The 22500-nt window shown below is 45.1% G+C and overlaps 1 protein-coding gene across 1 annotated transcript in view; it reads right to left on the bottom strand.

Moving 5' to 3' along the window:
• LOC147029238 (polycystin-1-like protein 1) overlaps positions 1-22500 on the bottom strand; it is a 91140-nt gene that overhangs the window by 12276 nt on the left and 56364 nt on the right. Inside the window, exons 8-12 of the mRNA XM_085876444.1 lie at positions 20499-20631; positions 20158-20367; positions 18447-18625; positions 17368-17598; positions 12025-12176 (exon numbers count right to left, since the gene is read on the bottom strand). Of these exons, the coding sequence (XP_085732570.1) occupies positions 12025-12176; positions 17368-17598; positions 18447-18625; positions 20158-20367; positions 20499-20631 (905 nt within the window). The remainder of the gene's footprint in view (positions 1-12024; positions 12177-17367; positions 17599-18446; positions 18626-20157; positions 20368-20498; positions 20632-22500) is intronic.

The following is a 22500-nucleotide window of genomic DNA, read 5'->3' as shown; positions in this document are numbered from 1 at the left end:
AGTCATCGGTGAGGCAGGAAGAGTTGGGTTCTGGAGTCGGCTGAGAAGAGTTGCGGGAAGAGGCAAAGGAGCTCGGGTCCAAGGCGAGAAGGACGGCGGTCAGCAAGGAGGTCGCGGTGTGAGATCACTCGTCGCGGGACCCAAGCCAGCCAGCCATTCTCCCTCCCCCAGGGCATCAACAATTCCCCTTTTCCCCCGCGCTGAGATAGTGCAACAAGGGGGCCCTGTTCTCTCCCCACTCCAAACGTCGTGCCAACGAAACCCGCCAAGGAGCACGGAGTTGGGGCACAGCCACGCGGCCACATCTGCGGCTCGTCCGCCAACGCGTCACGAGGACGCGGGTAGGATCCCCCGGTCTTGCGGGCCTGGCCGCTCATTCAGGTCACGCGCACATATTGGCCTACAGGCCTGCCTGCCCCCTTGTCTATGAGGGTGGCTTCTTTCCTTTGCTTTTGAGTAAATGTGTGTTGGCGCAGTCTGCGAAGTAGAACTGTACAAGTGTTGCCGTGTGTGCGCGTAGTCGGTCGTAACTCTGCGTCGTTGTTGCTTTTGTTTTAGTTGCTATATGTGCATTTTGACTGTTTGGCTGTATATGTGCGCTTTCCGTGTGCCAGGAAATAAATGTGCTTTGTGTGAACTGTTTTCCCGTTTCGCTTCGTCTTTTCTTTGTTGAGCCTCCATCCTGCTTCACGTAAAGTGTTCGTAGTGGGCTTAATACGCCCGGTAATTAATCGGAACCGTCAAGGCCGACGATAACACCGCTCGGTTATCACTGTAGCACGGAACGGACCGCTTAAGCGGTTCGTGTCCGGAGTCGACCTGCGGTGAGGTACGATCGCCCGGTTTACCATCCGCGTGGGTACTTAGGTAGGTCGAGTTTGGCGAACAACCCTATCCTACGCGGGTGGCCGATTGGCACGATTGTGGTGAGGTCGAAAGCCCCCCCCCCCCCCGTGACTGGCTCCGGGCGATAGTTCCCGGAGGGTCACAACTGAATTGTCCATCCGGTGGGCGACGCGGTCGCGATTCGAGTGACGCGGCCGTTCACACGCTGGCGGGCGCGAATTCGCAACAATATATATTATATATAGATATAGATATATGTTGTTACGGATTCGGCGGTGTCGGGATTCGCACCCTACTCTTGACAGCCAAATGTTGAAGATTCGGCGTCACTTAACAGCACCGCCGTCTCCGGGGTTATAACGCCGGCTGGTTTAGCACAGTTCTCGGGTTACGCGCCTCAGATCACGACACCAAAATACACCTGTGCCTTGCCAGCTGGGGAAACAGACCCCGGTTACAGGCTGGGTTTGTCAGAGACCGAGCAAAGTCTGCCAGTCTGTAACCATTTTGGTTTTAAATACAAATCAAACGAATTGTTCCTCAGCACATCACGAATAAACTCAATCGCAGAAACTTTCATATGAATCAGCCAGATTTATTGAGGACACATCGGGGAACACGACACAAGCAAAGCATTCACGACAATGTTATAATTAATCTATAACCCGCTCTTAACTAGGGAGCTACGGATTACGGGTTTCGAAGGGAACCCGAGCGAGATAAACCTTAGACAACATGCAGACAAGACACAGAGTACTTGGTGATGCCTCATGGATGAGAGGAAAAGTGTCAAAGGCACGAATACGGCTCGTGATAAGCATATGTCGTCGGATTCGAGCGCCCAAGCTCAAACACGCCACGTGGCAAAATGGCGGCATCATCCTTTTGTCGCACCGCCCATGCACGCAGCCTCAGCGCGTTCAGCCCCCGTAAGGTCGACGGCACAAGAGCGAAAGATCCACGGTGGGCTCCAGCTGGCTTTTCACAAGGTCCAGCATGCAAATCCAGGCCTCACCTGCTCACCAGATCAGGCCAAATCGGGGTGTTGGGCTCTGCAGGCGGATCGACGGGATTACAAGACGTGTCGAGCCGTGCCGTGAGTTGGGACAGTCAGAAGCTCCGTCACTGGACTCCAGATGAACCTGTCAGGGACCTCCTCATAAAAGTCGATCGCCGACTCCCCTCATGCAGTTCCTCCTGCCTCTTTCATGAAGCAGATCGCAGACAGATGCAGCCATCCCTTATACAGCATATCGCAACTCCAACTCGTCGTTTCTCTCTTGCCTTCCCGGCACTCGCTCTCTGGACACTCCCCCGGGGACCCATGATTGGTCCATCGCTCGAGATTGCAGATGCCCTCCACTAATCGGCTGCCGACCCGTCTCGCCGACCGACACTCTCAGAGTGCTGGGCGGGGATAGTTGGGAGAGGGGAAGGAAAAATAAGCAAGGCGCCTCCCAGTCCACCACCACTGTACGAACACTGGACAGCCGGTTACACCTCCCGACACACATGTGAAGTCCAATTACCAAACAACCTGGCTAAACATGCATTTAAGGGGGGGATGTGGGCTAATCCTATATTTAATAACACACTAAGGGCCATTTCCACAACAATATATACACACACCACACACACACATGTACACACACACACACACACACACACACACACACACACACACACACACACACACACACACACACACACACACACACACACACACTGTACTGGTATGTACTTACAAAAGTTATTTAATTTTAAGTTATAACCTCAACTCAGAAGCAATTGACTGATTTCCCAACACCTCAGATCATCAGCTGGGCACCGTTTTTCATCGACGTTTTGATCCTTTCTGCCCAGAACCTCTCAAAACGGCGAATCCACATCCACATCAGAAGATTACTCAACATCAATAGACCCACAACCTCAAAGTTGTGTCCAGACAGTCAGTCAACACAGCAATGCAATATCCTTATTCAAACTTATTTAATTACTACATATTAACTTTAATCATTAATCATTTTATATGATAATATAATGAGCAATAAACACTTTACCTTGTACACTTGTACACTGTCCATTACACAGCACCTCCATCCAACCATCGACTCAAAATGTCCTTCCAATATTCAAACTGTCATTAACAACCGATTTTAACATGCTGCTCTGCATAACCTCGCATCCACCAACAAATTATATTAATGCTTCTTTATAATTATTTTATAAATATTTGTTTTTTGTATTTTCATCTAAATACCTCCATTACTTAATACTACATATATATATATATATATATATATATATATATATATATATATATATATATATATATATACATACACACACACACATACAAACACATGCATATATATGTATATATTGTTACGAATTTACCGCCCGCCGAGCGTACAAACAGCTGCTTCAGCCAATGGCGGCCGTCTCGCCCACCGGACGGACAATTCAGTCGCGACTTACCGGAACAACGCCGAAAACTCGTCACGGGTGTGCTCCAAGCACACACCACGGTCTCGTCAACACTCTACCCGCGCGCGACAGGGTCAATCGCCGAATTATTGATATACAGTACCTCAGTATTCGCGCGGGCAGACTACCGAGACCGTACCTCAACGAAGGCCTGCTTGGACATGAACCGGTCAAGCGGTTCGTTCCGTTCTGGGATAACCGAGCGGTGTATTATCGCCAGGCCTCGTTGGACCCGATTCTATTATTGGCTATTTAAAAGCCCGCTAAATTTCGAGAGCAATACGGCGGTTCAATGGGGAAAGAGGACACAACGAACGGGTTAACATTCACACAAGGACATTTATTACTATAGCACGTATGCAGGCATGCACGTATACAATTAGGCGAGGCAAATACGCATGCATTTATGCAAGGAAAAGAAAAGCAATGCAATCAACAAAAGCACGACAAGAAGAACCATAACCATTGTCTATTTATTATGTACAATTACTTGAACAGGTTTACTTGAGGACACGGCGCCACATCACTCATACGAAAACCCCGAAAAGAAAAAGGAAGGAAGGAAAACGTGACCGTGTGGTGATTTCCTGGGGCTCCGTCCTCCTTCGCCCATTCTCGTCATGACTGACCCAGAGAGCCCTCGGTCCGGAGCGCCACCTCGCTCACGATCCTCAGCGACCGAGAGAGAGAGAGAGAGAGAGAGAGAGAGAGAGAGAGAGAGAGAGAGAGAGAGAGAGAGAGAGAGAGAGAGAGAGAGAGAGAGAGAGCGAGCGATTGTCCTCAGCGCTCGTGTTCCTGGTGACTACTCTCACACTCTCTTTTCCGCGCTCCCGTTCTTCCTTTTTATACCCACGCCCCACCCCTTCTCAACTCCCACCCTTCCTTCCAGAAGGAAGCGTTTTCCCGCCAATAATCGGGGACGCTCGCACCGTTGCCTGCTTCATTGCTTGGGTTTTCACCCTTGTCTCTTACAGGGTGAAATCCACAGCGTTTGTCAGCGAAGATGCCATTCGTTGGTGGGGAGGGGGAAATGGGCATCACCTGCTTTCCTTCGACGAAGGCCAGGCCTCTGGCAACCGTGCTGAGGTGGAAATGCGGTGGTGGTGTGGTTGGAGTTTTGTGGTGGTCTTGATGGTGGTGTGGCTGGCGTTCGTGGTGGTCGGGAGGATGGTGTGGCTGGCGTTTGTGGTAGTAGTGAGGGTGGTGTGGTTGGGCGGTGGTGGTTAAGGTGGTTGTTTTGAAGGCGGCTGTTCGTTGTCTGTGGGGATGTTGGCAGTTGACGAGAAGGTGGTTGTGGTGATCATGGTTGTTGTGGTTGGTAGCGCTTTGCGATGGTAGTAATGGCGGTTGGTCCAAAAGAATGATAGTAAAGAAAAATTTCCACAGCCATAGCAATATATATATATATATATATATATATATATATATATATATATATATATATATATATATATATGTTTAATTAATGGAATTAATTAAATAATTTACCTCACTAAAATAATTAATTTATTATTATTATTATTATTATGTCAGATGCAATGCAATTGGAACTTGTTCACATGAAAACCAACCAAAACTTAAATAACAGGTGACGATGGAGTCTAAAGACATTCTCATCAAACAATCAGCCAAATATCCTTTGTTCAACATGATGGAAACAAACCTTATCAGTACGTTCCACAAAATAATCGTTTACCGAAAAAATTCTCACAAATCTAAGTATCTGAGATGAAAAGACATTGTAACCCGTTTTAATTGGTGTATTGATTGCAACATGGAAAGGTGTTCAAGACTACCGGGAAACTGAAATCATCAACTTTATAATGTACACTTGTACTAAAACCATTCTGTGCAACTCTAACCAACATATCCCGATATGCAGCAACTGTAAAATCAGTACCACTCCTGTTTTCAACCAGGCTATCTGGATAAATCTTGTGAAGCTGCCTATCAAAAAATTATCGTTATCCACACAAATATCATCCATATAACGACATGTACGAGATAATATTTTACCTTATCCTAATATTTTCTCCTTCATTAGTTTCTGCATGAATGAAAATTCACAGAAAAATAAGAAAAATGGCCACTCGTAGGGGGCTGCAATTCCCACCCATGGGAATTCTCTTAACCTATTGAAACATTGTAACACACAGACACAAAAGTATTTTACAAAATAAAATTAACAGCATCCTGAAACTCCTGCTTATCAAAACAAGGAGAACTTGAGTATTTATTTTTAGAAAAGAATGTTCTCTCAAACCTAACACATAAAAACTTGTTAAAAGAGTTTTAAAAAAAACCTTGTCAATCACTTTGAAGAGTGAATCCCTCATGAGTACTAAATCCAAATTTGTTTATAAAGTTGAAAAGTCTAAAACTTCAACTGATTTGATATTGAGGAATCCAATTCTATCTCAGAACTGGAAAGAAGAATTAATGTTCCAGAAAGTGTTTATACCAGAATTCTTCTCAATTACTAAACAATATTTCCTGAACTCTTCCATAACAACTTGTAAGCCTGAGTCAACTACAACTGATAATTGTTTGGTGGAACACTGCCTGGCAACTGCTGTAAACCTATACTTGTATGGGTTCTTATGAAACTTAGGAATCCAGAAAAGTCGAGGAATACAAAGCTTTACCTCTTTACATTTAATCCCGAAATAATAAACTAAACCTTTCTGATGCTCAGAGATACCATCTTGGAGTGACTTATGACAAGGAATGTTTGTGGTATTTCATATATTAGTGAAAGTAACCATATCAATGCCGAACTCTTTATAAAACTTTACAAACCACAACAAAATTATTGGCAGCCTTATCTGATGGAGCTATTATGTAGCTATCACGGAGATCCCTAATGTCTTTACGAACACTCGGCTTGTTCAACACAGGTTTAGACCGACCCAGTGAAAGCAAGCTCTGACTACTAAAAACTTAATCCTGCAATCCAGAACTTCCACAACCCTGTTAAACCATGTATTAAAACTGTTTACAGATAACTTAAACTTGGTGCACATTTTGTTAACAAAATTCGAGACCGAATCTACAATTGAAGACCTAATGCAGCTCCAAGATTGAGTTACTTGGTTCCCTATATTTAACTCCCATTTTCATCAGATCCTTAATTTCACAATTACTAATTATATTCAAATCCCGGTGTGTACCCCGGTGTGTACACTATCCCGGTGTGTACCCCGGTCAGAATAGGTACACCGTATCCCTGCGTGTCGTAAAAGGCGACTAAAAGGGTTGGCGTCAGGAAGGGCATCCGGCCATAAAAACATCGCCTCAAAAGGAAACCATGATGAGTACAACTGATGGGCAGGGTACAGCCCGAAGTACCCCGTGGGGGTCCTCACCCCCTCTCGTTAAAACTCAAGGTGGGGAACCCGATCTAAGCAAGGGAGGAAATTTTTCCATTTATGATGACCAATCGTCTGATGCCCCACGTGGAGATCGGTTTCTGAGGTTTGGTACATGGAATGTAGGGACAATGACAGGGAGATCTGGAGAAGTGGTTGAAACAGTGGTCAGAAGAAGAGTGGACATATGTTGTGTGCAGGAGACACGGTGGAAGGGAAGTGGTGTGAGAATGGTGTAGGGAAGGCAGGGGCAGAAGTACAAGTTTATGTGGCAAGGGTGCCCGGAAGGCGTGCATGGTGTTGGTGTAATGTTTTCTGAGGAGTTTGTAGACAGTGTAGTGAGTGTGACTAGAGTGAGTGAAAGGTTGATGATGGTGAGAATTGTGATCGGAAATCTCTTGGTGAACGTCATCTCGGGATATGCCCCGCAGGTCAGTCGAAGCGATGAAGAGAAGAACATGTTCTGGTGTGCGATGGAGAAGTTGATGGAAAATGTGAAAGATGAGGAAGTTGTTGTGGTTGGAGGAGACTTGAATGGACATGTGGGAAGGAGTCCAGACGGTTTTGAGGGAGTCCATGGGGGTTATGGATATGGTGTGAGAAATGGAGAAGGTGAAAGGATCTTGGAGTTTGCTGATGGAGCTGATTTGTTGCTCTGTAATACTCAATTCCAGAAAGCGAATAATAAGCTTATTACATACACGTCAGGTGGGTTGACGACAACCATTGACTACCTGATGGTGCGTCGGCGAGATAGGGGAAACCTCCGGGACACAAAGGTGATCCCAGGGGAGGAGACTGTTTCGCAGCACCACCTGGTTGTCTGCGATATAAGGGTGAAAGGTGCGCGGAGAATTCGGCGGGTGAAGTACCAACCGAGGATGAAGGTGTGGAGGTTGAAAGAGGCGACAGTGAAGGAAGCATTAAGAGAGAGGCTGAGTATTGTTGAAGATGATGTGGTTGAGCTTGAAAGTGGTTGGATGTCAATGAAAGCTAGTCTATTGGGAGCCGTTGGTGAGGTATGTGGATGGACAAAAGGACCACCGAGGCACTCGGAAACATGGTGGTGGGATGATGAAGTTGGAAAGACGATTGAAGAGAAGAGGAAGAAGTTCAAGGAATGGCAAAAGGCAAAGGATACGGTGGAAGAAGAGGCTGCACATGAAAGTTATAAGGAAGCCAAGAAGGCTGCAAAGGCGCAGGAGGCCCATAGGAAAATGTTTGGAGAACGCTTGGATTCGGAGGAGGGTAAGAGGGCGGTATTCAGGATTGCAAAGCAGATAGCGAGAGAGAGATTTGATGTGACGGGGGTGAGTTGCTTGAAGGATGAAGTGGGACAAATTGTTGTGGATTCAGATGGAATTAAAGGAAGATGGAAGAGATATATGGAAAGGCTGTTGAATGTAGAAAATGAATGGGATAGAAACATCGAGAGTAACCCGGTTTTAGGACCAGCACAGAAGATAACTGAGAAGGAAGTTGAGGAAGCTATAAGAGCAATGAAGAGTAGAAAAGCAGGAGGGCCGACGGGAGTTGTGGGAGATATGTTGAAGGCAGCGGGAAGTTGGGGTGTGAAGAGAATGACAGAGATCTGTAATCTGGTGGTGAAAGAAGGCTGCATTCCAGTGGATTGGGAATTGAGTACCCTCCTCCCTCTGTACAAGGGGAAAGGTGACCCTCTGGACTGTGGCTCCTATAGAGCAATAAAGTTATTGGAGCATGGAATGAAGGTATTGGAAAGGGTGTTGGAGAAGAGGATAAGGAAGAAGGTAAAGATTGACGAAATGCAGTTTGGATTTATGCCAGGAAGAGGAACGACAGATGCAATTTTTATTGTAAGGCAGTTGCAGGAGAAGTACATGGAGAAGAGGAAGAAGTTGTTTTTTGGGTTTGTTGATCTGGAGAAAGCATTTGATAGGGTTCCACGTGAAGTAATGGCATGGGCATTGAGGAAGTTAGGAGTGGAGGAATGGTTGATCAGAGTAGTGATGGCCATGTACGAGAGAGCACGCACAGCTGTAAGGACGAAGGATGGGAACAGTGGTGAGTTTGAGGTGAGGGTAGGAGTGCACCAGGGGTCGGTACTAAGTCCACTTCTATTTGTAGTTGTGATGGAGGTGCTGGCTCGGAGGGTAAAGGAGGGTTTACCGTGGGAGCTGCTGTATGCAGACGATCTGGTGTTGATTGCAGAGAGTATGGATGGACTGAAGGAGAAGATGAACAAGTGGAAGGAATGTTCGGAGGCAAAAGGTTTGAAGGTGAATATCGGAAAGACGAAGGTGATGGCAAGTGGTAAAGCATGTGGTGAGGTGGAAAGGACTGGGAAGTGGCCGTGTGCTGTGTGCAGGAAGGGTGTCGGAGTGAACTCCATTCAGTGTACAATGTGTGCTGAATGGGTTCATCGAAAATGTAGTGGGGTGAGAGGGTCATTAACCAGTGTGGCAGCTACATTCAAGTGTAAGGTGTGCATCGAGGGAGCAGCAGATGAAGGAATTGTTGAGTTGGATCTTGGAGATGGTGTGAAGCTGGAAGGGGTGAAAACATTTTGCTATCTCGGAGACATGCTGAATGGAGAAGGTGGATCAGACTCTTCGACGGTTGCTGGAGTGAGATGTGCATGGAAGAAGTTTCGGGAACTGAGTGGCGTGCTGACAAAGAGGGGAGTGTCGTTGAAGCTGAAGGGAAAGGTGTATGCTTCATGTGTGAGGAGTACGATGATTTATGGGAGTGAGACATGGGTCCTGAACATGGAGCAGCAACAAAGGCTGGAAAGGGTGGAAATGCGAATGGTTCGGTGGATGTGTGGAGTATCGTTGAGAGAGAGGAAGACAAATGATGACCTGCGGAAGATGATGGGAATAGAGTCTGTGATGGATGTTGTGAAGAGAAACAGGTTGAGATGGTTGGGTCATGTGTTGAGGAAGGATGAAAGTGACTGGGTGAGAGGAGTGTTGGAAATGAGTGCAGTCGGAAGTAGAGGACGGGGAAGACCGAGAAAAACTTGGCTAAACGTGGTGGAAGAGGAAATGTGGGCAAGGGGATTAAGAAGGGGAGATGCAGAAAACAGGGTAAAGGGGAGAAGATTGTCATGGGGCCCGCAAGGCTAACCCCCGCTTTAGCGGGGAAAATGGCCTTAAAATGCTTGTGTGTGTGATTCAAATCACCAGAAAGTACATGTCCACAAGGACCAGATAAACAGGGGAAGACAAACATGCACAGTCAGTTTCTAAAATGTCCTTTACTATATCTATGCTAAGAGTTTTAAGAAATTTACCATAATTACCTTCGCATTCTGCGAAAGGTTATGTATTGGTCGCTGTGTATTTATTTATTTATTTATTTATTTGTGAATATGTGTGTGTGTGTGTGTGTGTGTGTGTGTGTGTGTGTGTGTGTGTGTGTGTGTGTGTGTGTGTGTGTGTGTGTGTGTGTGTGTGTGTGTGTGTGTGTGTGTGTGTGTTTGTTTGTTATTCGCATAACTCAGAAAGTATTAAACCAAATCGCTTGAAATTTGGTGGGATGATGGGTTATTATCCAAGGAACATTTGATTAGATTTTGGGAGCGATCGGATCAAAGGTCAAGGTCAAGGTCACGGAAAGGTCAAATTCGTATTTTTACCATATCGAGGTCAATTTTGATCTAATTGGCATGCAACCGATGCCAAAATGCTCAGAATTCATTGCCCAATCTTGTGATGGGCGACATGACAGAATTAAGTCATTACCCTTGTTTTTAAAAGAAAATGTCCCAAATCCTGGCATTATAATCAGTACCAAAATATATGTTTGTGGGAGATGCCAATGATTATTTATTTGTTTGTTATTCGCATAACTTAAAAAGTATTAAACCGAATTGCATTAAATTTGGTGGGATGATTGGTTATTAGCCAAGGATCATTTTATTAGATTTTTGAGCAATCGGGTCAAAGGTCAAGGTCAAGGTCATGAAAAGGTCAAAATCGTCTTTTTACCATATCGCGGTCAATTTTTATCCAATTTGCATGAAACTAATGCCAAAATGTTCAGAATTTAATGCCCAATCTTGTGATATGCAACTTGACAATGACGTAATTGCCCTTACTCGCGGTTGGGGGTCAAAGGTCAGAGGGGTCACGACCTTGCAGATGTGCGTATTTTTATCATAACACAGTCAATTCTTATCCGATTCGTATGAAATCAGCACCAAAAATGCTCCTTGTTCTGTTCCCCACACTCTTATGCCAAGAACAAAACAGTAGCGGCGGCGAAGGTATAAGCTCTCTACGAGTGCCCGTTCTAGTTGAATAAGGATTGTCTTATTGTCTTTGTGAAAATGAAATAAACCTTCAATGGGGTTTGCTCCCTAACTTTATCTGGTAATAAACTCTCTGCACTCATATCCCTAAAAATAGAATGAAGCTGAAGCCTATCTACCAGCTTGCTGGAAAAATCACAAACTAAGAACTCACGGATCTTATCAACTTTGGGAGTACACTTCTTCACCAGAACTCTGCTACAAAAAGCTTCAATTAAAAACGAGCACGTGTCATATGAACCTGCTAAACTCTGGAGAATATTATCTAAGACTTGTTTGGAGCATAACCCCAGAAGAACATAAAAAAATCATGAAGAACTTTTCCTTCATAAAAACCTTTAAGTTTATCAATTGTCCCTGAAATTTCCATTATTGGAGCCGTACGACACCGACTACGATGCCTATGACCTCTGGGTCTCCTGATTGGATTAGCAAAATGGGGTCATCACTAATTTATGGCAGAGAGAGTTCTCTTTGGAGCCTGTTGTGAAAGTGTATTATTATTATTCAACCCGACACCGACAAAGCTAAAGCCTCAATCGAGTGGACAAGATACTCCTTTGACATTTTTGTGGAAGGACAAAACCTGCGGCACATTTTGCGTGAGCTGCGGTCACTCGCTGCCTATACTGCACTGCTTCGTCCCATTAATTTAGTTATTTATGAGTTGTAAGAGCAAACTGCCATTTCAATCGTGAAGTTTTCAATTGAAAATGTCCCAAATGTGATAAGCTGCCTTAGTGCACGTGCCAAACCCAATGTCTTTCGTGTTCTGGAGCAAATCAATCAGCATCATCGATCGAATGTTTTGAATATATCATCCTTCGCCCATCCACAGGTATTAAGGGGCCAATTTGACTCATGCCAATCCTAACAGTTACCCCCAGCAGGTAGGCAAAATTTGCTGGAGATCGGCTGAGCCATTATTGATTCTATAAGCTTGAAACATACGCACATACAGAGAATTGGTGTATTTTAGTCTCCCATCCTATGAAGTCCTTAATATCCTTCACTTTCGTTGGGTCTCACCACTCATGACCTTTGAAGAAAGTGGAAGTACAAGATGAAGGCTCCAGGAGTAGGTCGTGCGATGCGGGCAGCTTGGGCAATGTGCACTGACTTTGAGTTGGTTACCTCGTTGAACGTTACTGCTCTGGCAGCTTGAGCAATGCAATTGCACTCTTCCGTGTGGAAGGGAGTGGTGAGGAATTCAGGGTGGGGTAGAGAGGGTAAGGACACAGAAGCACACACAGAATGGAATAACATTCCTGCAAAAAACGGAAAAAATAACTCTGAGTTGCAATATGGTTTCCAAATTAACAAAGAGCAACAACTTATAGGGTTCATCTAAATGGTAATGTAATAGTATTATATAGTATTTGAATATGGTGTCAAGGCTTATGGAAGAGCTAAATGAGATAAAAGGAAGCAATTATTACAAAGGGATGGTGAGATGCAGACGGACCAGATGGTGGAAAAAGATGAGGCAGAAAAAGCAGAATCAGTGGCCATTGAAAAACATTGTCAACAGAGATGAGATTGAGTGAAAGGTCACCATCCCGAGTTTCATTGAACACCGCTGGTTGACATACTGCATGATGAGGACCTGGAATTCCTCCTACAGATTCTGCAGGGTGTTACTCACCTGAAAATCCTCCTACAGATCCTGCAGGGTGTTATCCACCAGGAATTATTCATACAAATTCTGCAGGATGTTATTCACCTGGAATTCCTCATACAGATCCTGCAGGTTGTTATTCATCTGGAATTCTTCATACAGATCCTGCAGGGTGTTATTCACCTGGAACTCTTCATACAGATCCTGCAGGGTGTTATTCTTCATACAGATCCTGCGGGGTGTTATTCACCTGGAATTCCTCATACAGATCGTGCAGGGTGTTAGTCACCTGGAATTCTTCATATAAATCCTGCAGGGTGTTATTCACCTGGAATTCTTCACACAGATCCTGCAGGGTGTTATTCACCTGGAATCATTCATACAGATCCTGCAGGGTGTTATCCACCAGGAATTATTCATACAAATCCTGCAGGATGTAATTCATCTGGAATTCTTCAAAGAAATCCTGCAGGGTGTTATTCACCTGGAACTCTTCATACAGATCCTGCAGGGTGTTATTCACCTGGAATTCTTCATACAGATCCTGCATGGTGTTATTCACCTGGAATTCTTCATACATATCCTGCAGGGTGTTATTCACCTGGAATTCTTCATACAGATCCTGCAGGGTGTTATTCACCTGGAATTATTCATACAGATCCTGCAGGGTGTTATTCATCTGGAATTCCTCATACAGATCCTGTAGGGTGTTATTCACCTGGAATTCTTCATGTTATTATGGTTGTGGAAATTCGCAAACCACCATTCAGGTCCCATAGGTGAGATCTCTCTGTAAGTACATGTGTAGTTAGCCCAAACCCGTTGTATAGAGGGAATTTATGTGATCCATCCGGGCTGTGACGCTTTGAGTGAGCCATTTTTTCTGTTCTATCTTTTATTTCAAACAAACAGCATCTCAACAACCACGCCATCCCCACCACAGCGCCAACCACACTACAACCACGCCACCTCCACCATCAACGCTACCACATCTTCACCACTCGCCATTCAGTAGGCCCTGTGCGGTTACGATCTCCGGGAACAAAGAAAAACCAACGACTATGCTCGGGGGTTTTCCTGCCTGTTTTTCCCGTCGAGGTTCTCCGTGCTCGGTGTGGAGGAGGGGCGATGCAGGGGTCAAAGGTGAGAAAGGGTGGGGGCCTCTTTTTGGGGGAATAATTCCCTGGCTCTGAGCCAAGACTGGCTCCCCCGGCCCCCGCACGGCGCGGGGTGGAGGGAAAGTGAGAGGTCACGCCCCCATTCGAGAGGCTTCTCCAAGAAGCTCGAAGGGAGGTGGGGCCGAAAATGGGGTGGAGCGAAGGGCGGAGCCCCGCGCTACAAAAGGCGGACAGGACGGACCTTGAGGGTTGTTGGGTTGGTTGGTCAAGAGTTGGTTGGTCGAGGGTTGGTCTTCATGGTCGTCTTCTGGCTCGAGTCGCGAGCTTGTGGTTCCTGCCTTGCTTCTTTGACCCGTGCGAGAGCGCAGAAAACAGCGCCGAACAAGCCCCGTCCGGTTCCCCGAAACCCCGTCCGTACAGTCGAGCGGACCACACGAGTGACACGCGGCACGAGCTCGCGGAGCACGCCGGAGGGGCTCGGAGTTGCGGTCACAGAAGGACTCGACGGGATCAGGGAAGTCGCACTTCCATTTTCTTTTACGGTTTGGTGCAAACGTGTGTGTGTGTGTGTGTGTGTGGCGGCGCCAGTCTGGTGAAGTAAAACTGTTAAGTGTTGCCGTGTGCTCGCGTAGTCGATCGTAGCTCTGCATTGTTGTTGTTGTTTTAAATTGCTTTATGTGCATTCTGTTTGGCTGTATATGTGTGCTCTCCGTGTGCCGCGGAATAAATGTGCATTATGTTGAACTGTTTTCCCGTTTCGCTTCGTCTTTTCTTTAATTGAATCTCCATCTTGCTTCACGTAACGGGTTCGTCGTGGGCTTAATACGCCCGATAATTAATCGGAACCGTCGAGGCAGACTATAACACCGCTCGGTTATCCCGATAGCACGGAACGGATCGCTTAAGCGGCCCGTGTCCGGAGTCGACGGCGGCGAGGTGCGATCGCCCGGTCTACCATCCGCGTGGGTACTTAGGTAGGTCGAGTTTGGCGAACAATCCTATCCCACGCGGGTGGCCGATTGACACGATCGTGGTGAGGCTGAAAGGCCCACCAGTGGCTGGCTCCCGGCGTTGGTCCGAGCGGGTCACGACAGAATTGTCCGTCCGGTGGGCGACGTGCCGCGATTCGAGTCGCGTGGCCGTTCGCACGCCGGCGGGCGCGAATTCGCAACAATATAAATCCTACAGGGTGTTATTCATCTGGAATTCCTCATACAGATCCTCTTGGGTGTTATTCACCTGGAATTCTTCATATAAATCCTGCAGGGTGTTATTCAGCTGGAATTCTTCATACAGATCCTGCAGGCTGTTATCCACCAGGATTTTTTCATACAAATCCTGCAGGATGTTATTCACCTGGAATTCCTCATACAGGTCCTGCAGGGTGTTATTCATCTGAAATTCCTCATACAGATCCTGCAGGGTGTTATTCATCTGAAATTCCTCATACAGATCCTGCAGGGTGTTATTCACCTGGAATTCTTCATACAGATCCTGCAGGGTGTTATTCACCTGGAATTCTTCATTCAGATCCTGCAGGGTGTTATTCACCTGGAATTCTTCAGAGAGATCCTGCAGGGTGTTATTCACCTGGAATTCTTCATACAGATCCTTCAGGGTGTTATTCACCTGGAATTCTTCATACAGATCCTGCAGGGTGTTATTCACCTGGAATTCTTCATATAAATCCTGCAGGGTGTTATTCATCTGGAATTCCTCATACAGATCCTGTAGGGTGTTATTCACCTGGAATTCTTCATATAAATCCTGCAGGGTGTTATTCATCTGGAATTCCTCATACAGATCCTCTTGGGTGTTATTCACCTGGAATTCTTCATATAAATCCTGCAGGGTGTTATTCATCTGGAATTCCTCATACAGATCCTGTAGGGTGTTATTCACCTGGAATTCTTCATATAAATCCTGCAGGGTGTTATTCATCTGGAATTCCTCATACAGATCCTCTTGGGTGTTATTCACCTGGAATTCTTCATATAAATCCTGCAGGGTGTTATTCACCTGGAATTCTTCATGCAGATCCTGCAGGGTATTATTCACCTGGAATTATTCATACAGATCCTGCAGGGTGTTATCCACCAGGAATTATTCATATAAATCCTGCAGGGTGTTATTCATCTGGAATTCCTCAAACAGATGCTGCAGGGTGTTATTCACCTGGAATTCTTCATACAACTCCTGCAGGGTGTTATTCACCTGGAATTCTTCATACAAATCCTGCACGGTGTTGCTCACCTGAAATTACTCATGCAGGTCCTGCAGGGTGTTATTCACCTGCATGATCACGGAAAATTTGTATTTACTTCCACTGGAAACCCATGATCATGTCACTCGTTCCACGAAAAACAATAGGGTGGCCACCTATGCATCAGGCACATCGACTTACAGTACATTTTTATAAGTAGATAAGTACATTTTGAGGCAGAAGAAAAGAAGAAAAGAAGAAAAGATCAGCACTAGCGTTCTGAAGTAGACCCTAGTCAGTAGTCCGTCACTCTTTCTCATTGACATCAATTAAGAGACTCTTGGAAACATCACTGGCATGACCTTGGACTTTGACAATTCATCACTTGGAAGAATAAACAAGCAGGCCATCTTCATTCAATTCGTCAGCTGCTTGTCTCAGCTTGGTGTTGGCTTAATGGTCAAGGTCTCAGGGTCTTGAGCTCATCAAGCCTCTGCCGTGCCGTTGCAATAACACCAGGTGGGTTGGCTCAGCCTGCCATCCTGCCGAGGGCGGCAAAATGAGTACCAGCTTACTGGTAATGGGTACTGCATTAGTGGCACACTCGTGCTTCCAGAAAATGATGCAACCAGCAGCCACAGGCTATATATGAAACAACAAGCTGCTTGTGAAGGACCCAAAGAAAGATACCCATGAGTCTAGGATTTCTGGCCTGATGGATCTCGTGACGTTAATCTTGTGCACATCAACCAGACGGGTGTTATAGATCGGCCATTTTGGATGCAATGTCGAAGCTCATGGAGAAGCTTGAATATAGAATGGATCAGGACGCAACAGAATGAAAGGAACGGAAGAAGGAGAGGAAGGAAACACACCAAAAGCAGGGTTGAGGGGTAAAATTGAGGGAGACTTGGAGAGATAAGGGACATGGGAGGAATTATGGTGAGGATGTGAACAAGATGGATACCACAGTAAGTTCTCAATCATGGAAATGGAAGGAAACCCTGGAAACGCAGAAAGAGTTGGGCTTGGGAAGGATTAACGGGGGTACAAAAGATCATGGCTATGGAAGGGGGATGATCTGAGAGATTATGATTTTCTCTTTTGAACAAATCAGCAATCAATTAATCGTGTTCTTAAATATTAACAGTGTTGCAATTGGAATAAAAATCGAGAATAATTTAGTCTCAATTAAGAAAAAGCATACACCACATATCTTCTTATCCATAAATATCATGACTTAGGAACTGTGACAAATATGATGAAATATTCATGCACGTATTCTGAACGGTATTCACGAATTCCATGCATAAAGATATAAATTAATAGATAGAGAGATAGATAAATAAATAAATTAATGGAGTGAATGAATGAAAAAGCAACACCAGACTAATCTTATTTTTCATTAAATCCTCAACCAACAGCCACCATACCCGGCGTTGGCCTTGTCATAGATGGTGAGGAACCTTTGACTGGTGGCTGGTGAGCGGCCTGGCCGTGAAACGGTCACCATCACCACAAATAAATCTCCGGGACCCAGAGCTGAGGCAGGGAAAGTGAGTAGAGGACCATGGGTGGCCAGTGGGTCTTGGATCTGCTCATCTTTGGCCGTCTTAAAGCACGACTCAGTTGAATACCGATGTACAGTGCAGTTCCATCTGAAGCTTCATGGTGAAGAGAAGGTATGATGTCCACATCATGAACATTCAGAAAAAAATAACCAGAATAATTACTTAACCCTGATCTATTGTCAGCAGCATAGCTCGAAATGGTAAAAATAAATCCTGTTCTTGATCATTCAGCCAAGTCAAACATGCTAACTAGACACGCACTCATCAAGTGGCTTCATCACTCAAGCACTCCAAAGAAACAATTGATAAAGAACGGCAAGCTTGGCAAGTGATAACAAGCTGACTGGTAATGGAACACCTTAATATGGCATTCTTTTTTCCAAGGGGGGGAAAAGGCAATACAACATGGGAATTCCTCTGGATTATAAACAGTCGAGATGAAAGCAACACAGGCTAAGTGAGTGAGCAAAATAACGGAATTCTCTTTTTGGGAGAAAATAGCACGGAGTCTTCTTTTTGGGAGAAAATAACATGGAGTCTTCTTCTTGGGCCAAAAATTGGAGGAAGTGTCGTTGCCAAAAATCAGCAGAGCAGACAGAGTTGAATGTTATTCGACTGAGTGGATCGAGCAAACAGGACTCGAGCAATTAGAAACAATCAGTGGAATGCCATCGTCTTGTTGAAGTCAAATTTACCAAATTGGGAGCTCGGATTTCCGTTTCGCTCATTGAATTTGTCTTAGCACACATATATCCATCGGACTATTTCATGTGAGCCATTGGATTCCTGTCTGGATACATACAGGTGTTGTAAGGTTCGATTAACTATTGTTTATCCAGGAGAGCTGTCAGAGAGAGAGAGAGAGAGGAGAGCTGTAAGGAGAGAGAGAGAGAGAGAGAGAGAGAGAGAGAGAGAGAGAGAGAGGAGAGGAGAGGAGACACCTCATGTTAGATGCACTCGTATCATCAGGGTCATACGAGTTGGAAGCATCGAGCAGGACTTGCGACGTGCGGGACACGAAGGTGTGCGTTCCACCCATGATGTTTGCGACCAGCGGTGTGGGTACAACCATAAAACCCACAACATACAATGAGTACACTGGTGTTCCAACGATCTTTATCTAAGTGATGTGGATAGGAGGAAAAATGAAAAATACAATGACATCACCAAGAAAGTTCAGAACACAAATTATTGGAGCGATTTATTACAGTATATTGCTGGTAATGATGTTCCATGCTTAAACACAAAATTGCACCATCACAAAACCCTGAGTTTCCTCAATCGATCGATGTCCAACCGGCATGCAGGCTGACTCCAAACCTCTGTTTATTTAAAACACAAAGCACAACCAATGGAAGAAGCACTCTGGTATTTTCTGTACACAACAAAAACAACAATCACTGGTTTTTATTCTCTCTTTCATTCTTATTCAGCGTAAGAAGAGTCACAAAAGCCACTCCATCTACAAACTAGAATGGGCACTCAGTAGAGCGCAGACCTTCGCCAACGCTACATTTTGCCCCCCCCCCCTCCATTAACCGTTGATTGTGAGGGTATTTAATCCCATACCACATCTGCCATCTCATATGCATTATGATGGCTTAAAAACATTAAATTTCCTGTGTCATATTGTATATCACAAGATTGGGCATTGAATTCACAATATTTTGGCATTGGTTGCATGCAAATTGGATAAAAATCGACCGCACTATGGCAAAATGACGATTTTGACCTTTTCATGACCTCGACCTTGACCTTTGTACTTTTAATTTTGTAATTGGTATTAGAGTGTGGGGAACAGAACAGTCAACATTTTGGTGTTGGTTTCATGCAAATCGGATAAGAATTGACCGTGTTATGACTAAAACCGCACATTTTGCAATGTCGTGACCCCCCCTGACCTTCGACTCCCAACCGCTAATAAGGGTTATTACGTCATTGTGTCATGTCACATATCACAAGATGGGGCATTGAATTCTGAACATTTTGGCATGAGTTGCATGCAAATTGGATACAAATTCACCGCGCTATGGTAAAAAGACGATTTTGACCTTTTCATGACCTCGACCTTTGACCCGATCGCTCCCAAAATCTAATCAAATGGTCCTCGGATAATAACCAATCATCCCACCAAATTTGCTGAGATTCAGTTCAATACTTTTGGAGTTATGCGAATAACAAACAAACAAACAAACAAACAAACAAACACACATATTCAAAAATAAATGAATAAATACACAGCGATCAAAACATAACCTTCGCAACAAAGTTTGCGAAGGAAACTACTTGTAATAATTACTCGACGGTTATACATCCCGAAGAAACCAGGAATTTCGCCAACTCTCACGATCTTTCCACGCAGATTAAAGTCCAACCGGTCACCCTTTGACTCCACTCCAATTTTACAGAAAGAACATCTTGCCTCCACAGTCATTACACAGTCACATTAAATATAAAATTTGCTTCACATTGAATCATAAGTACAAGAGCGCAAACATTGCAGTGATCCAAAACGCCAACGAACAGTTGCTCGTAAATAATTATTTATGTCGTGCACCACGTCTGAAAAAAAAAAAAGGAAAATTATTCCAATCGTACCAAAATAACAGCTCTCATATTATCTGAATTGTACATTAATGCAAAAAGGAATACCTTGGCGAGGGCCGTGGTAGGTCCGTAAGGCAATGTGCGAGGGGGCACGCGTAAATGTGAGCCGTTTGTACCAACAGATGTGGACAATTGAATCGTGTGACCGGCTGCATCTTCCAGATGCCAGATGTATTGCAGTACTCGAGATATGCTGCAACTGATGCTCGGAGTCTCAAGGGGAACAGCAAGCTCCAGAGGCTTCGAGCAAACCAGCTGAAGAAGAGGTTGTCATCACCACAACGATTTAGATTGTCTTTCAAAAGAGGCAGGTGAGGTAAAGTTAGATTTCTATTTTTTCTGCAACGTGTAACAGTAACGCGAGACCACATAAACAACCCTCTTACTGTAAAGTTTTGGGGACCACGATGTTTGACCTCTGGGGGTTGGCATGGTCGAGGGACGGCAAATACACTCTGAAAGATGGACACTGAGCTTACAGCATTCCAAACAACCACTTGAACCTTGTGTTCTCCTTCTCTGCAGCAAACAGCAAATTCACAAAAAGTCACTTTTTTGTATACAGCGTTGAAGCTCATGGAAGAGCTAGTACACTGATTGCATCAGGATGTAACAGGACAAAAGGAACAGTCGGGAGAGATATAGTGATATATATATATATATATATATATATATATATATATATATATATATATATATATATATATATATATATATATATGGAGGTGTATGGAACACCAACAGTGGAGTTGAAGGGGGAGACTTGGACAAACAATGGGGGGCAATAAAGGACATCTTAGGAATTCTTTCATAGAAACTTGCTCTCCCTCATGCACAGATTTATCCCCTCTCGTGTTCAGTTGTCCTACCCTTCCTCCCGCCCTTGGTTTACTGAAGCTTGTGGTGAGGCAGTTGTCCTGAAACAACTTGCCTTTGCCTCATGGAAAGCAAACCCAACTGAGGGCAATCTCAGTTCTTTCCACAAAGCTCGGAACAAGTGTGTATCTACCCTCAGGAGAGCCAGAAAACAACATCTTTCTCATCTCAAGTGTGAACTCTCAAACCTCTCTCCCTCCTCAAAATCCTGGTGGCGTTTAATCAAATCTGTTTCTGGTGTATGTTCCCCCTCCATCCCCTCCCTTACCTCAAGTGGCCACACCGCTGATTCCACACGTGATAAAGCTGAATGTCTAAACTCGGTGTTTGCAGCTAAATCTTGTGTCCCAAACCCATCACTATCTCTACCCACTTTACCCAGTCGCACCCAACTGTCCCTGGACTCTGTATCCTTTTCTCCTGACAAGGTGGAGAGCTTGCTTTCAAACCTCGAGTCAGATTCTGCAACCGGTCCAGACGGCATCAGCCCACGTGTCCTCAAAGCCTGCTCTTCTGCTCTTGCTCACCCTCTCTCTGTTCTATTCACCCTCTCATTTTCCCAAGGTCATCTGCCATCTGCTTGGAAATCAGCAAACATCACTGCCCTGCATAAAAAAGGTGCAAAAACAGATCCCTGTAACTACAGACCAATCAGCCTTCTCCCAATCATGAGTAAGGTCATGGAATCCATCATCGCTTCAGACATGAAATCCTTCCTCTTCCCCAATGGCTTGATTTCCAATCATCAATTTGGTTTCAGACCAGGTCACTCCACCCTGGATATGCTGCTTCTGCTCTCCCAGCAATGGATGGAGGTCCTCAATGCCAGACAGGAAATCTGAGCCGTATCCCTGGACATATCACGTGCTTTTGACACAGTCTGGCACCCTGCCCTACTCACCAAACTCTCTTCCCATGGTATTCAAGGCCATCTCCACTCATGGCTCGCAGACTTCCTCTCCTCTCCCTAAATGGAGTTCTTTCATCCCCTCTTCCTGTGCAGGCTGGAGTTCCTCAAGGTAGCGTTCTGGGCCCTGTTCTTTTTCTGGTTTTCATCAATGATCTCTCGGACTCTCTGGAAAATCCTCTATTTCTCTTTGCCGACGACTCCACCCTCTGCCGTACCATCTGTCATCCCTCAGACCAGCAAGCAGCAGCTTCTTCGCTCACTGCAGATCTGGATAAAATCACAAACTGGTCCAACACGTGGAACATGTCTTTCAATCCAGACAAATCTCACACTCTCACTATGTCTCTTCGAAAGGACCGTTTAGAAAACCCCCCCATCCACTTTCTCAACAATCCTCTGGAAGAAGTCTTTTCTTTCAAGCTTCTGGGTCTCACTATCTGCCATGACCTTTCCTGGGAAAGTCACATTTCCAACCTCGCCTCAAAAGCCAGTCGCCGACTGGGAATCCTCCGTCGTGCTAAGTCCTTCCTCGGCCCTCTTGAGCTCCTGACCACTTACAAAGCTTTTGTCCGTAGCCTGATGGAGTACTGCTCTCCCCTCTG

This window comes from Eptatretus burgeri, chromosome 4 (assembly GCF_056783735.1).
Source record: "Eptatretus burgeri isolate ZD-2024b chromosome 4, Ebu_testis_v1, whole genome shotgun sequence".
Lineage (NCBI taxonomy): Eukaryota > Metazoa > Chordata > Myxini > Myxiniformes > Myxinidae > Eptatretus > Eptatretus burgeri.
The sequence above is the reverse complement of the archived record's forward strand: the minus strand, read 5'-3'. Positions and strand labels throughout refer to the sequence as shown.